Source organism: Nanorana parkeri, unplaced genomic scaffold, assembly GCF_000935625.1.
Source record: "Nanorana parkeri isolate BGI_ZX_2015 unplaced genomic scaffold, ASM93562v1 scaffold4334, whole genome shotgun sequence".
NCBI lineage: Eukaryota > Metazoa > Chordata > Amphibia > Anura > Dicroglossidae > Nanorana > Nanorana parkeri.
The window spans coordinates 1-16,911 of record NW_017310597.1 but is presented as its reverse complement, the minus strand read 5'-3'; the positions used below and the strand labels follow the sequence as shown (position 1 = coordinate 16,911).

Sequence of the window (16,911 nt, the reverse complement as noted above, 5' to 3'; positions counted from 1 at the left end):
ATGTGTTACAAAGCATTTCCTGTCTGTGGATGGGTCTCAGTCCGGACCGGTCCTCCAGGAGCTTTAATGTCCAATGCTGGGAACACACAAATGGTTTTCGGGAAAGGTGAACCATCTTCATATAGTTTCCAATTCCAAAACTGGATGGAGGCGACCAACCACCAGCACATGTGACTTCTCCATGCATGCAGGGGGGGTGGGGGCTTCTGTGATCCATTCAGTCATTTCTGTAGTTCGTAGAAATCATTTGAATTGGCCTTCGATCCTCCGTGTGTACGGCCGGCGCAGTTCTGGTTCTGAGCTGGAAATCTCTAATCACATTTTATTTTTTATCTACAGAAGAACGATTGGTTGTGTCTGAACTGCCAAACTCAACGGCTGTTAGAGGGAAGTTTAGGGGATGTTCCACCTTCACTCCTACCACCCTCCAAGCAAGGCTCGCCACGCCACCAGCCAGGAGTTACCCCGACAGGATCTCCCAAGCATCTTCCAGGAGCAATATCTACAGGTTCACCAAGGCACCAGCCAGCACCAAGCCAGACTGCATCCCCTCTCCACCAGAGAGCAGGACCCACCGCATCTCCCCAGCATCATGGAGGACCCACCGCATCTCCCCAGCATCAAAGAGGACCCACCGCATCTCCCCAGCATCAAGGAGGACCCACCGCATCTCTCCAGCATCAAGGAGGACCCAACGCATCTCCCCAGCATCAAGGAGGCCCCACTGCATCTCCCCAGCATCAAGGAGGACCCAACGCATCTCTACAGCATCAAGGAGGCCCCACTGCATCTCCCCAGCATCAAGGAGGCCCCACTGCATCTCCCCAGCATCAAAGAGGCCCCACCGCATCTCCCCAGCATCAAGGAGGCGTGACTGGCCAGCAGAAGCCGGTCACGGGACATCTTTCAGAATCAAAGGCGGACAAGCGAGTTCCTCAGCCCAGCCAACCGAAGAGCTCAGAACAAGTCAAAACCCAGCTGGGGACTGACGAGAGAAAAGCCCCGGAGGACACTTCGCAGCACTGGACCCATCCAGAGTTTCAAAAGGTGTCAAAGCAGACGGTGCCAAAGAGTAAAAGCGTCAGCGGCAAAAAAGACGCCATTTCCAGGAATGGGAAGTCATCATCTGAAATTCAGAAAGTCAAAGATCAAGAGGTGAGGATGAGTTCCTGTCACTTAAATCCTCTTTTATCATCTTGTAGCAAAATAAAAGGTAATAAAATATATTGCAGATTACAAGTCCTTAGATATGGTGGCCACAGGACTACAGAACACCTCCCCCTTTCTTCTTCTCCTCCATGATATGGGAAGAGGGGATCTGTAGTCCACAAAGAACTTATATGTGTATATATTACCTATGTGACTTATAGGAGTTCATTGGAGGCAGTTATCAGCTCAGAAGGTTTCTGTCAGATCCACCTATTGATCAGATATAGCAAAGATCTTTTTATACACGGCCTGGCCCCAAAAAAGTCCCACGCTGTTATATTTCATTGGACCACCTTAAAGGAGAACTATGAGGGGTTCACCTCTCGATCCTGTCACGGCTCTCTGCCATGACAGGGGAGGGGCTGGATTCCCCTCCTCCCCGCTCCGATCCTCCAGCACTGACTGGCGGAACGGACGGGGGAGGGGGCGGGCACAGCTGGCTCTGCCTCTATATAGGCGGAGCCAGCTGTCACTCACGCAGCTGGGCGGATCCAGACATCGATGACGGGGATCCGCTCCGGCTGCGGCGTCTCAGTATACTGCGAGCTGCAGCTCCCTATATACTGAGCCTAGGGTGACGGGAGGGCGCTAGTTTGTGTCCCCCTGTGACCCTAAGGAGAACTATGGGGAAAACACTGACCCCATAGTTCTCCTTTAAGCTTTCAGTATGGCAGGCCTTCACCGGTGGCATCGTCTCAGTAAGGTTACGCAATGTCGCAAGATTGATTTCCATCCAGAGTTACGTAAATTTTTCACCGAGATCTTATAGTGATGATGGGAGAGTCGGAGCACGGTGTAAAGTCTTCTCCAGCACATCCCAGAGATCCTCCATGGGGTTCAGGTCTGGACTCTAGTGGCCAATCCACGTGTGACAATGATGTCTCATGCTCCCCGAGCCCGACGAACCCCGACATTGTAACCTTGGAATATGCCCAATGTGCCATCAGGGAAGAATCAATCCATTGATGGAAGAACCTGGTCACTCCGTATATATCCAGGAGGCAGCTGACCTCATTTTTTGGGCACACAATGTTGCTGATCCAAGACCTGACCAACTGAAGTCACCCCGGATGATCAGACGTACCCAATGGACGGCTCGCACCCCTTTGCTTAGCTGAGTCCAGGTGGTGACACTTTTTTTTTTGGCCGGGCCGTGTATTTAAAGCTGAACTCCGGGAGAAGCAAACGTTGTCCTCATACAAGAGGCCGGTGTACTCTTCCTGGGATCTTGGTTAGGGGGGGGGGGTGTTCTGCAGTTCTGTTTTTTTATTATAATGTATTGCTGGGACTTGTAGTACTAATGCCCCGATACTGAACGCAGATACCGGTGTTTTATCGAGAACACCGACGTAGTTGAATTCACCGACCTCAGCATCTGCGCTTACACACAGACCGATATTATCGAGGGAACCGATTTATTCACAAAGTATTTTGTTTAAATTGTTAATTGTGACCGTTAATAATATTCCGTCATTCACTGCCACCCGTCATTCACTGCCACCCATCATTTACTTGCACCCATCATTCACTGCCCCCCATCATTTACTGCCACCCATCATTCACTGCCACCCATAATTTACTGCCACCCATCATTCACTGCCGCCCATTATTCACTGCCGCCCATCATTCACTGCCACCTATCATTCACTGCCACCCATCATTTACTGCCATCTGTCATTCACTGCCTCCCAGCATTCACTGCCACCCATCATTTATTGCCACCCATCATTCACTGCCACCTATCATTCACTGTCGCCCATCATTCACTGCCACCCATCATTCACTGCCACCCATCATTTACTGCCACCCATCATTCACTGCCACCCATCATTTACTGCCACCCATCATTCACTGCCGCCCATTATTCACTGCCGCACATCATTCACTGCCACCCATCATTCACTGCCACCCATCATTCACTGCCACCCATCATTTACTGCCACCCATCATTCACTGCCATCTGTCATTCACTGCCTCCCAGCATTCACTGCCACCCATAATTTACTGCCATGGACGGCATAATATTAACGGTCACAATTAACCATGACAAACGAATACTTTGTAAACAAATGGCGGTTTCCTCGTTAATCCCGTCTGTACGTAAGCGCAGATACTGGGTCAGCGTTCTCCACAGAACACCGGCACTAAATGTTTAAATTGAAGCGGCTGCCTGAGGTCCCGCGCTTGCTGGGGACCTCGGCAGCCGTCCTGTTAACCATGCGGTGCCATGGCGGCTGGGGGTTTCATAGTTTCTTGCACCGGGGGCCCCGAAGGTTCTAGCTACGCCTCTGCCAGGAAATGTCAGATGTATCAATACAATAGACGATTCCAATGTGCGGATCAATGTACTCGTAATATGGAAATTGATTGTGTGACTTCCGGGATAAAGCAGTTTCCTGTTTGTCTTCCACACAGGATATCAGTAAGCCTTATTCCCATGACTTGTCCCGCAGCCCTCAAAGTCTCAGTGACACCGGATACTCTTCTGATGGAATCTCCAGCTCTCAGAGTGAAATCGCAGGACTGCTAGAACAAGAGGAAGAGAAACTTAACACCACCGGCATCTCTCAGCGCAGCCCACCCAGCCCGTCCGAACTCACCAAGCTGGAGAGCTCTGTCCGGCCCCTGCTGGAATCAAAGAGCGACAACGGGAAGTTGTTCCATAGCTTACGGGAAGATCAAAAGCAGAGGCCCAAGTCGCTAACTATTACGCCTGAGGCCTTCGACTCAGATGAGGAGCTGGAAGACATCCTGGAAGAAGACGAAGACTCCCTGGAATGGGAAAACCAGCGAGGGCACCGAGAGTGCGTAGATTCATCGGATGATTTTGGCAGCAAGCTGCGTCATGATTACGTGGAAGACAGTAGTGAAGGTTTCTCCCCGTTACCAACAAGGCAACCTCAAGGAAACCTCACCGATGAAGAGTTTATGAGAAGGCAGCTCTTAGAAATGAGTGCAGAAGAAGACAATCTCGAGGATGAAGACGAAGAATATAACCATAGCAAGTACAGCGGTGGTAAGAACGGACACAAAGCAGAGTCAGAGAAATCCAAAGGTACCTCAAAGAGATCTATTGGGTACAATTCATCAAACTTATATGACGAGAATGGGAAAGGTATAGAGGTAGAAGATGAAGATATGACTGCATCTCAAGGAGGACTCCGACGCTTCAAGACTATTGAATTGAACAGCACCAACAACTACAACCGAGACATGGACCTCGAGCATGAGACGGACATCAGTTTAGACAGAGAACCCGAATTAGAGATGGAAAGTCTGACTGGATCCCCAGAAGAAAGGTCTAGGGGAGAGTACTCGTCCACATTACCGGCAACAACTCCAAGTTACACCAGTGGAACATCACCCACATCGTTATCATCCCTTGAAGAAGATAGTGACAGCAGCCCCAGTCGAAGGCAGAGGCTGGAGGAAGTGAAGCAGCAAAGGAAGGCTCGGCATCGCTCACATGGTCCTTTGCTGCCTACAATTGAGGACTCCTCAGAAGAAGAAGAACTGAGAGAGGAAGAAGAGCTCCTCAGAGAACAGGAAAAAATGAGAGAAGTAGAGCAACAAAGAATTCGAAGCACTGCGCGCAAGACCAAAAGAGACAAGGAAGAACTGCGAGCACAAAGAAGAAGAGAACGGTCAAAAACCCCCCCCAGCAACCTATCTCCCATCGAAGACGCCTCGCCCACTGAAGAAATGAGGCAAGCAGCAGAGATGGAAGAACTGCACAGGTCGTCTTGTTCAGAATATTCACCATCTATTGACTCTGAGGCAGAGGGATTCGAGATAATGGCTTCCAAGCTGTACAAGTCAGGGAGCGAATACAATTTACCTACCTTCATGTCTCTGTACTCACCAACGGAGAAGACCGGCTGCGGAAACAAGCCACTGAAGAGTGCCGAAGAGGTCTACGAGGAGATGATGAGAAAAGCGGAAATGTTTCAGAAACAGCAGCAACCGCAACAGAATGTGATGTATGGGAACAGCTATCAGCAGGTTGGCTATGTGGGCACGGAAAGCCAGAACAACTTTGAGTACCAGTATATTGATGACTACGGCTATGACGGTGACAGAATCGGTTCGACGCAAAATGACTACCACCTGGACATGGCAACCTCTGGCACAGTGTACGACGAGATTTTACAGACATCTCAGAATATCTCACGGATGCACCAGTCATCGATTGACTTCTCCATACAAGATAATAAGAAGACAGAGGCCAACACTGAAAAACAATTTCTCAATGCGGAGAATGCATATAATGAAATGATGAAGCAAGCGAGTGGTCCCCTTACTCCTGGAACAAGTCCCACCCAGCTGTCTGCACCGGTTTCCTTTTCGTCTTCCGAAAGCAGCTCGGGAAGGGTCATACCCGACGTGCGCGTTACACAGCACTTCTCTAAAGATGGACATGACCAGGCAAAGCTCCACAGTTCCTCTACTGTACCCACCTCAAAGACAACGATGTCATCGCACCAGTACGGCAAAGTGCCCGTGGCTGCCACTTCTACTGCAAGTACTGAGGTCTCATCCACTTCACCTTCTCACCGGAGCTACTCGCAAAGCAGAGGAACTCCTGACTACGGCTCCAATGAAGAACAATATAGAAACAGAATGGCTGCAGATGCTAACATATCATCAAGAGATAACGCACAGAATGTGGGGACGAATGTGTCACTGACATCAAAAGTTATTTCTTTTTTTAAGACTTCTAGCCCCCCACTTTCCCCGACCTCCCCCACACAAAGTCCAACCCGTTCATCTCCAAGAATAAGTATGTCAACGGGAAGCAAAGATACTGCAGAATTTTCATCTCAGACTCAAAGCGTGCACAGGACTGATATAAGCGGGCCCTCCTCCGGTGGCTCCTCCCCTATGGTAGCTCATGGCACACAGACACCCGAACGTACTAGGTCACCGCGTCTGTCTAGGCAGCAATCTTCCCAAGAATCTCCATTTATGGTTATTACACTAGCGTCAGATTCATCTAGCCAAACTAGGCCCAAGAGTGTTAGTTCCTCTACCTCACCAGTCACATCCCCTACCAGACTGAACCGTCAGCAAACCATTCACAGCTACAGCCAGACATCAGCTAGTAGTTCCCAATCCCAGCAAGAACAAATGCAGCCCAGCTACAGTAAGGCACACACAGTTGTAGAAAGAGCTCCTCCCGCTTTGGCCATGCATACAGTTGCTAAAGGACAGCCATCAGCAATGGTAGATAGTTCATCCAACACTTATAACTGGGGTCCTTTGCCACCCGAGAATATCTCCTTATGCAGGATATCTTCTGTACCCGGAACATCAAGGGTTGAGCCTGGGCCAAAGCCTAGTAGCAGTGCTGTTGATTTACGAACTGCAATGAAGTCCGCACCAGTCATCATGACCGACCAGGGCATGGATCTTACATCTTTGGCTTCAGAAACAAGACGATACTCTCTAACCATGGACCAATCTCCGACACGGCAGACCACAGCTGTGCAGCCGTTAACCGTCAACCTGAACGCCCAAGAACAACCACACGCCGTTATCGGCACGGCCACAACTGTCAGCATAACTGTGGCAACCTCCATGATTGTATCGCAGCCAAAGCAGCCTGTAGTATATGGGGATCCTTTCCAGAATAGGGTGGACTTTGGTCAGGGCACTGGAAGTGCAGTGTGCTTGACACAAGTCAGGCACCCGGAACAAACGGCACAGCCTGGCATGAGGGCCGGAGTGAATAGTGCTGGCACTGCAGCACCTGTCGGAAAGCCAGAAGAGATGAATAATATGCAGAAGGATATATTTGCCAGATATAATCTTCCAAGTCAGGTAACATCAGTGGTTAAACGAGATATCGTTTCGCAGACCGGTAATGTTCAGAACATTGCTAATATCAGTGCCATGCCCAGGCAATACCACCAGGAGCAGACCATGGGTTATCCTGAAGTGTATAAGGGTGCTCCAGAGCCTAAAGTACAACATCCACCAGTGAACGTCGCTGGAGCCCAACCTCACACCATGATGGTACAGCTGGATGAGATGGCATCTAACACAGTTACAAAACTTGTGAAAGGAGAACAGCCGTCAAATGCTTTGGACCTTACAAACGTAAAACCCGAAAGCCAGGTGGTGTGCTGTGATGTGGTCTACAAGTTTCCCTTTGGTGGAAGTTGTGCTGGTGCATATAATCCTAAAGTAGCAGAACAAAGTGCAGAACCAGCTCAAGCAGTCGTCAGGCCCGGGGCTCAGTTCTATGGGCAGACAGAACAAGAGCTTCTGGATAACTATCACTACAGAGAGTCCAAACCAATGCCACCGGCGCAGCCAGCACCCGCTGCGTCCACTCAGAATATATACGGAGAGCAAAAATGTTACCCTTACGGCCCTACGGGAAGGCTACATTCCTCTATGTCAGAGACCAATCTCTCAGAAATCGGCTTATATAATCCCTACCAAGCCGGCGGCGGAGAGAGTGCAATGGACCTATCTACCATGAAAAGCTCCTACAACATGAACTTCTCCGATGGCAACTACCAGGGAATGCAGTATGGGTCCTTTACAGACTTACGCCAGCCCACAGATTTATTTAATAACTCGTTACCTATGAGACGGTACAGTTCAATGTCTAATATATATTCCGACTACAGGTATGCCTCTAGAGACCTGTCTAATTTTCAAGAGGCTAGCCTTGCTCAGTATAGTGCCACAACCGCTAGAGAGATCAGCAGGATGTGTGCAGCCTTAAATTCTATGGATCATTATGGGGGTCGGCATGTAAACAGTGCAGATATTCTGCAGTATGGCCCCAGCACATTAGGCACAGGGCCTGCGGGAAACATGGCGCATAGTCAGCAAGGAATTGCAGCTCTTAGGCAGAACATGATGTACAGTCCCCATTTCCAAGATACACGCCAAGGCTTTGGAGGTTTAGGACAGTTTAATGTTGCCCGGTCTGCAGCCATTAGACAGATGTACCCATCTCCCGGCACTGTCAGAGCTGCCGATGGCATGATTTACTCAACAATAAATACACCCATTGCTTCCACCCTTCCAATCACCACCCAGCCTGCGCCCGTACTACGGCCAATGATGAGAGGTTTGTACAGACCATATGGTCCAGGGAACATCACAGCCGTGCCGCTGGCGAGCCTGACTAGAGTGCCGCTTGTGGCTCCAAGGATGGCACTAGGAGCGCAATCGGTGTATCGTCACCCCGGCGTAAGTAGATTTCCACCTGCTTCTGCAGCACCAGCGACCGACACTCCTGTTTATTTGGGAAAATCCGCCAGCACTTTTGCAACAACGACTACCACATGTACATTTACTACAAGTACAGTGTCATCTCTCCCCGCTTCAAACACACCTACAACCACCGTCGCGGCCTCGACTGCACGCGCAGAACCTGCAACGGCTGCAACCTCCGAGGAGCATCTTGCCGGCTCCTCTGCAATGCAGGCGATTCCTAAGGATGCTGGTCAGCAGCCTGGCAGCCAGAAGCCAACCCCAGAAAGCCAGCCAAGCAGGGCGGCTAGTAAAGTCCCAAACGAAAAAGACGAGAAAGAGAAAGAAGAGGAGCGACAGAGGAAACAGCAAGAACATCTGCTTCAGATCGAGAGGGAAAGAGTGGAATTAGAGGCCCTGAGACAAATGCGTTTACACGAAGAGCTGGAACGGGAGCGCTTAGAACTGCAACGGCACAGAGAAAAGGAGCAGATGCTTGTCCAGAGGGAGCTGCAGGAGCTGCAGTCCATCAAGCATCATGTTTTGCAGCAGCAGCAGGAAGATCGGCAAGCGCAGTTCGTTATGCAGCGAGAGCAGCTGGCCCAGCAAAGGTTGCAGCTTGATCAGATTCAGCAGCTACAGCAGCAACTTCAGCAACAACTGGAGGAACAGAAAAAACAAAAGGCTGCTCCTCCCCCAGCCACTGAGCAGCCGGCAAGGCCGCCAGCCCAGACAGCAGCTGAGATTGCAATCGAAATGCAAAGAACCCTAGCACAAAGTGGGCAGTATTGGCCACCGATAAACCCTCCTTTTATTGCAGTTGCACCGACTGCGCCCGATGTGCAGGGGCAACCACGATACCCTGGACCTCAGAGGCCACTGACTAACTCTGCTTCAGAGATGTCTCTTCAAACGGAGGAGCAGTGGGAAGTGAACAGAACCATTAAGAAGAGGAACTCCATGCCTAGACTAAGGGATGCTTATAACGCTGATGACGGTCACGAGCCGTACATTGTAAAGAAGATAACAGACAGCAGCGTCCAGACCGATGACGAGGACGGAGAAGAGAGATTTTACATGTCGCGACGTCGAAGAACGAAAAGGAGCACCGACTGCAGCGTTCAAACAGATGACGAAGACAACGCAGACTGGGAGCAGCCGGTCCGAAGACGCAGGTCCAGATTCTCACGCCATTCTGACTCCAGCTCAGACAGCAAGCATGATTCCAAAGGGATGTCAAGCATTGCCATCCAGACCATCAGCGATTGCTCAGTGCAAACCGAGCCAGACCAGTTCCAGAGAGTTTCCCCGTCCATACATATCACTACTGCAGATCCCAAAGTGGAGATTGTGAAATATATATCTGCTCCAGAGAAGACACGTCGAGGGGAGAGCTTGGCCTGCCAAACAGAGCCAGAAACTCAATCCCATGGCATTGTGGTACCACAGCTGAGTGTTCCTACAACAATAACGCCGTATTCCTCCCATATCCAGACTGGGCCCTTAGACGCTAATATGGCAAGACAACATGGAGCCGCAAAGTTTGAGAAGAAGAAACCTGATCCCCTGGAGATTGGTTATCAGTCTCATCTTCCCACAGACACACTCTCCCAGCTAGTTCACAGACAGCCTCCCAAGTCCCCCCAAGTCCTCTATTCACCAGTGTCTCCTCTCTCGCCTCACAGACTTCTGGAGTCTACATTTGCTTCTAGTGAGAGACTCAACAAAGCTCACGTCACCCCCCAGAAACATTTCACGGCTGAAAGCACCCAACGGCAGCAGATACTTCCCCGTCCAATCAAAAGCATGCAAAGATCCTTGTCAGATCCAAAACCCATCAGCCCCACCTCTGAGGAGTCTGCCAAGGACAGATTCTCTATGTATCATCAACATTTACTGCAAGGTGCCCAGGTAAGAGGTATTCTGTACTATCCTGCATAACATTGCACTGACATTCCGTAGACACGTACATCAAACATACTCCAGCTGTGTCGTAATGCCATGTGCAGATTTCACTGCATTGTCTGAACACGTCTACAATAGCCTGTGCTCCTTCAGGGTCCCCTTTAGATTGTTGTGGTTTGTGCATTTGTTTAGCTCCCTGTGATGATAGAATACGATAGCCAGACATATATATATATATATTGCCTTTCTTTATGCTCGCAGGGTTATTTATTTATTATTGCTTGGGAGTCAGCCGTGCCAATACAGCCAAAGTGGATTTAGAACCTTGACTTTGGGGATACGCCTTGAGGAGCTACCAGTTCCCACAGGAAGATATTTTTTATATAATTTTTTCAGGAACTTATTTCAGCTTTTTGAAGGCCGTGGGAGGAAGGCAGGGTGTTTCAATTTCAGATGGTCAGAGATAGAATAGAAGGAGTCCGTGGCATCCCAGGCGGAGAGTAAAGTGTAATGCTGATTCTATTTTTGCCACCTCCACCAATAACCATATTTGGAGGATTCTCGGGATCTTATGCTGAGAAGGCCATTGGTCTTCCCCGCCTGACCGGCCTCATCCGTTATACAACCAAAATGATCTTATTCTGTATTGTTCAGAAGTGTTCAGCTTTAGGTTGGGGCTATCCTACTCCCAGTACGTTGTGACACCAGTACAGTATATAAGATATAGTTCACAGGTGACAACCTTTTGGCTTCCTCTCAGTAAATAGATTCCTCAGTTACTTAGATTACTCCGCAGCTTTCAAGTCCATTCTTAGTTGTTTCATTAAAGTCCTTGTGCTATAGGTAGAGTCACTACTGATTTTTCATATGTTGTGGAGAATACTTAGCTAATTGTTAATTGTGTCTACCTTGGCAGTCTACACATTTATCTTATTCATTGTAGATTTCAGCTTTCCAGCCAAACAGTTTGACACGCAAAGTGAAGCGGACTCTACCCAGTCCACCTCCTGACGAAGCCCATCTTCCTCTCACCACAAGTCAGGCGCACACCCAAATGTACATGCCGAATATCACACAGAAGATGACAGGAGGAGGGCAAGCATTTCAGCTGCCAAAAGTTGGTTTCATGAAAACCCTTGACCATGACTTGAGGATTGTAGAGCAAGAATCGACAAAACTTCGCAAGCAGCAAGCAGAGCTGGAGGAAGAGGAGAAGGAGATTGATGCTAAGCTGAAATATCTAGAACTTGGTATCACTCAGAGAAAGGAGTCTGTGGTGAAAGATGTGGGTGGTGGAAGAGATGTCTCTTACCTCAGATCTATGGGTGAGAACAGGGAGTACATGTCAGACAGTGAACTCAACAATATTCGCATTTCTGGCTATGACCACAACAGCCTTTTGAATAGGCCAGGCCCTGCCCCTCAATATTCAGAGTTACAGAATTCACAGCAGTTTCAAACATCAACTTCCCCTTATCTATCCAACACTTACCAGTACACTACCGGCCAAACGGTCACCCCAGTCACCACCTCTTTCCAGCAAACCAGGTTTGAGCAACCCCAATATCCTGTATCTAGTAATGGTCCATCTCAAAATAGCTTTCAGACTCAGATATCAAACTATCCCACACAAAGTTCATATCAGACTCACAACATTGCCCCAACAACAAGCTATCAGACAGAGTTAGGCCTCCAAAATCATACAGGTTTCCGACCACCAAATCCTAATTATCAAGCTCAAACTACTTATGCAAATCAAACTCCATTACAAGCTACTATGAACTCAGGTTTTCCACCGCAAACAGACACTCGCAGCACCCACCAAAAGCCAAGGCAGACGTCGCTGGCTGACCTTGAACACAAAGTCCCAACAAATTATGAAGTCATTGCCAACCCCACCGTGGTCATATCCTCGGCAACTCCAGACACAGCCTTGAGCAGCACGACCGCAGCCAGCACTTTTGATCAGTACAAGGCAGGAGATGGAAGGCAAAATGAGAGAGGTAATGGAGCAGAAAGCCCCTCCAACAGTTACACATCGGACTCCCTTTACACGAACCTGGAGCAAAACATCCCCCGTAACTATGTGATGATCGACGATATCAGTGAACTGACTAAAGAAAACCCGCCGGTATCAGAAAGCCAAAAAGTCGAACCCCCTTCTCAGTCTCTTCAGCAGAATAATAATGGCCGTCACACCAAGGAGAAGAACGGTCATATGGAAAGTGATAACTTAAGCAAGCCATGTTGTTATTCTAGAGCAGAGGAAGAGTCGGAAGAGGATGTGTATGACCACCACAGTTCAGATTATCGTGGAAGAAACAACTATCAACGTAGCGGTGACGGCAATGGTCGAGATCCTGTTGGTGGCTCTTACTACTATGTAGATAACGATTCTCGACATGCGTCACGGTTAGATAAACATGGTTCTAGTATGGGAACGCCAAAACACCCCTCCAAAAATCTGGCTCCAGCTGTTGTGTCATCCAAGCGCAGCAAGCACAGAAAGCAGGGAATGGAACAGAAAATTTCTAAATTTTCTCCAATTGAGGAAGCTAAAGATGTAGAATCTGACCTGGCGGCTTCCTACCCAGCGACAACGTCAATGAGCAACAGCAGCAGCGTGTCCTCGAGAGCAAAGAAACTTCAGGACGAGATAACTTATGGCCTAAAGAAAAATGTGTACGAGCAGCAAAAGTATTACGGGGTGTCCGGCAGAGACCTGGTAGAAGAAGACGATAGAATTTATAGTAGTGGAAGCCGATCAAGGTCAGCGTCCAGTTACGGGCTGGAGAAATCAAGCCGGGATTCAGGAAGCAGTAGGAGCAAATCCTACGAAAGAGACTCCTCGGACCGCTATCATAAATCAAGCGCCAAACCTTCTACGCTCACCATGAGTCAGAGTCGGGGCCGAGCCCCAATGCGATCACAGGCTTCGGAGGAAGAAAGTCCTGTCAGCCCGCAGGGAAAGCCGGTGTCTCGATCAGCTGCTGGAATCCCCCAGCCCACGGGGGATACTTGTCCCCAGTTCTGCTCCAGCCACTCACTGCCTGATGTACAAGATCATGTCAAGGAAGTGCCAAGAAACCATACCTACAAACAAGAAGAGAATTACATGATGGACGATTCACACTGCGTTGTGTCGGACAGTGAAGGTAAACACTATCAATGGTGATCTCTCAGCATGCTGGAGTTGAACGCCTCGTTTTATTGTCTGGTGCAGTTCATATCATGATTTGCCTTCTTCCTGATTTTGCATGATGTGCCTTTTCTTATTCATGGTATTTTTATGTCGGCATGGTGCTGTTCAGCAGTTTCGTTTGTGTTTTTTTTGTTTTGTGTCATTGATCGTGGTGCATCCCAATATTTTATCTTGTCAAAGTCAGTCGATGGTTCTTTGGTGTTTTTTTTTTCCACCACTCTTGCATGTTGTCAGCTGCGTTCCTGTTCCGTTTGTTGCATGGCTTCAGTCTATCTACACTTCATCATTGGCCACAACAGCTGACCGTGATTTGTTTTTGGTTCCCAAAGCCTATCATTTGGGTCAGGAGGAAACAGATTGGTTTGATAAACCAAGAGAAGCTCGTTCAGAGCGGTCCAGGTACCATAGCAGCTACGCTTCGATCCAGAAAAGAATCCCGGTCAAACACACTTACCATGATTACGACGAGCCTCCGGATGAGGATATGTGGCAACCTGATGACTATTCTCAGCCTCGCCATTCGTCTTCTAAAGAGCTCAGACATCACGGAGATTCTGGAAGACATTCTTCTTCCCGTCACGTAGACGAACAGCCAAGGCGATCATCTAAGCAACATCCCAGGGACCAAGGGCGTCATGAATCACGATCGCATTCCCAACTATCGTCGTCTTTGAAGAAGTCACAGCAGCCAGATTCAAGATCACATGCCGGGTATCCTCCAAGTTCTTCTGAGTATTCACAGCAGTCAAGGCAATCATCCAGTTATCACCACAGTTCAGAAGCTCAGAAGCCCCAACGGCAGACCCAAATATCTCAGCAGCAAAAGGCTGATTCTCACCACCAGATTCCACCGCAGACTAAACCGCCTCAGTCAGGCCAGCAGCAACAAACAAGACAGCAGCAGTCTCAGCAGCAAGGTTCAAGACAACAGCAGCAGATGGGACCATCACAACAACCTCTTCATCAGCCATCTTATCAGCCGAGCTCCCAACAACCTCCTCATCAGCCGAGCTCACATCAGCCATCTTATCAGCCGAGCTCTCAACAATCTTCCCATCAGCCGAGCTCTCAACAATCTTCCCATCAGCCGAGCTCTCAACAATCTTCCCATCAGCCGAGCTCCCAACAACCTTCCCATCAGCCGAGCTCACATCAGCCATCTTATCAGCCGAGCTCACAACAATCTTCCCATCAGCCGAGCTCACATCAGCCATCTTATCAGCAGAGCTCACAACAACCTTCCCATCAGCCGAGCTCCCAACAACCTTCCCATCAGCCGAGCTCCCAACAACCTTCCCATCAGCCGAGCTCCCAACAACCTTCCCATCAGCCGAGCTCCCAACAATCTTCCCATCAGCCGAGCTCTCAACAATCTTCCCATCAGCCGAGCTCCCAACAATCATCTCATCAACCATCTTCACACCAAACTCAGCCTCAGCATCAACAAGGTTTGTCTCAACCAACAAGAGCACAGGGACAGCAACAGCAGCAATCTGCGGGCCAGGGACTGCCGGCATCTCGACAACAACAGCCGCAGCAGCAGCCTCATCAGCAGCCGCCGCAGCAACAGCCGCCTCAGCAGCAGCCGCCTCAGCAACAGCCACAAGGAAGTCAAGGTCAGACGACCTCAAGAACACAACCGCAGCCGGGGCAAGCAGTAAAACCGACACAACCGACCTTGCAGCCCAGCGCTCTGTCAGCTGTGCCAGTAAGTAAAACAACCAACTTTCAGCACACATACCACCCATCAGAAAAGAAACATCATATCAGTGCTAATGTACAAAGGAAGAGAATTGCAGACGGAGGAAACCATTTGTAAATGAAGAACTCAGGGTCGGGTGTTATAAAAGCCACTTGTGTCACATAGCAGGCATGATATAAGACAAAGGTCACTCTAGAGCCTTGGTTCTCAACTGGTGGGTGGTGACCCAAAAGTGGGTCGCAACCCCATGTCTAGTGGGTCGCCATATGCCTTCCACTTTTCTAGGAGAGAGGCTCATCAGCAGTGTGAGTTCTCGTGCCGAACATCCATTCAGAATATGCTGCCCGGTGCCGAGTATCAGCTTGAGCTGGGGTGGGCTGGGATTATGGCCGTGAGTGAGCTCCATCCATACCTGCGTTGCTTACAGCTCCCTCACGTGTCCTGTAGAGGTGCCTGGACCGGAGTGACGTCACATTCTGGCTCCCGGCACATCTGTAGGGCTCACAAGGGAGCTGTACCAGCACTACACAGATGGATGGAGCTCCAGCACAGCACAGTAGCCCACACTGGACCCCAGGCTGAGGATCCGCTCCGGTTCTGGTAAGGTAGGGAGACCGGGCGGATCTGGAGTGTGCATGTGTGTGTGAGAATGTCTGTGTGTGTCTGGCAGTGTGTTTGAGGGCCTATTCACACTGGTACAGCGCCTTCATCGCACAGTCCTGCGCAGTTAATGAACTGTACCATGCAATCGCCCCTACCTCCGTTCTGGTGTGGGAGGTGCGTTGCGTTGCCATTCATTTGAATGGCATCCCAAATGCATCTCCTACCCCACAGTTCTATCGCCCGCATCAGAACGCGGGGTACCCAGGCCCGGATTCCCCACAAGGCCACCGAGGCCCGGCCTCGGGGCGGCACGTAGCAGAGGGGCGGCAGAGCCGTGGAGTTCCCCGACGCCCGGAACATGTAGCTTCCGTGGGTCGTGACTCAATGACTGAGGACAAATGTGGGTCCTGAGGTTACACAGGTTGAGACCCGCCGCTCTGTAGGACTCAGAGTCAGTAGAATATGGTGCCGGAAGCAGAATATATCTCATGCATCAGTAGGAGAGCCCCACATTCTGTACATTGTCAGTCAATCTTGTAGGCTCAGGCTGTGTCAGTGTCCCACTGGGGAGCTTTTCCTTCACTTCCTGTCCTGGAGATGCAAAAGGTTCGTTAGGGTAAATCTCCCAGAATGAGGGTGAGGGGAATTCCCCTCTTAAGGTGCCCATACACTCCACGATTATCGTACGATTCTCGGCTGGTTAGAACGGTGCTCGGAAGACAAATGCCGAACGGGCCGGTGTGCGCACGCTGCCCGTTCAGCATTGCGGTCATCGGAAGCCCCACCCCTCAGGGGGGCGGGCTTTGCGATGATCGAGAGTGCGATCTGCCTGTCCAAGATAGGCAGATCGTACGTTTTTTTAATCCCTGTACAACCATCGCAAGACTGAAGTCTTGCGATGGTTGTAGAGTGTATGGCCACCTTTAGACTGTTGTCACTGGAACAAGGGTCCTCATTGGAAGACCTGCCATCACCTTGTGTCCTGGCGACGCCTTCAGAATATTGAACATCGGTGATCTCCGGGGTGACTCTCCCCAGGTGTAGGGATCGGGAGCTGAGCATGATTGGTGGGCAGATG

The 16,911-nt window shown here is 49.8% G+C and overlaps 1 protein-coding gene across 1 annotated transcript; it reads left to right on the top strand.

The window, feature by feature from the left end:
- Positions 1-339: 339 nt before the first annotated feature.
- BSN (bassoon presynaptic cytomatrix protein) lies at positions 340-15,236 on the top strand (the record flags this gene model as incomplete). The annotated part of the gene is made up of 5 exons (XM_018575649.1): positions 340-726; positions 919-1,155; positions 3,625-10,332; positions 11,270-13,481; positions 13,858-15,236. Coding segments are annotated over 5 exons (10,923 nt in total), but the record flags the coding sequence as incomplete, so codon positions are not given.
- Positions 15,237-16,911: the final 1,675 nt, after the last annotated feature.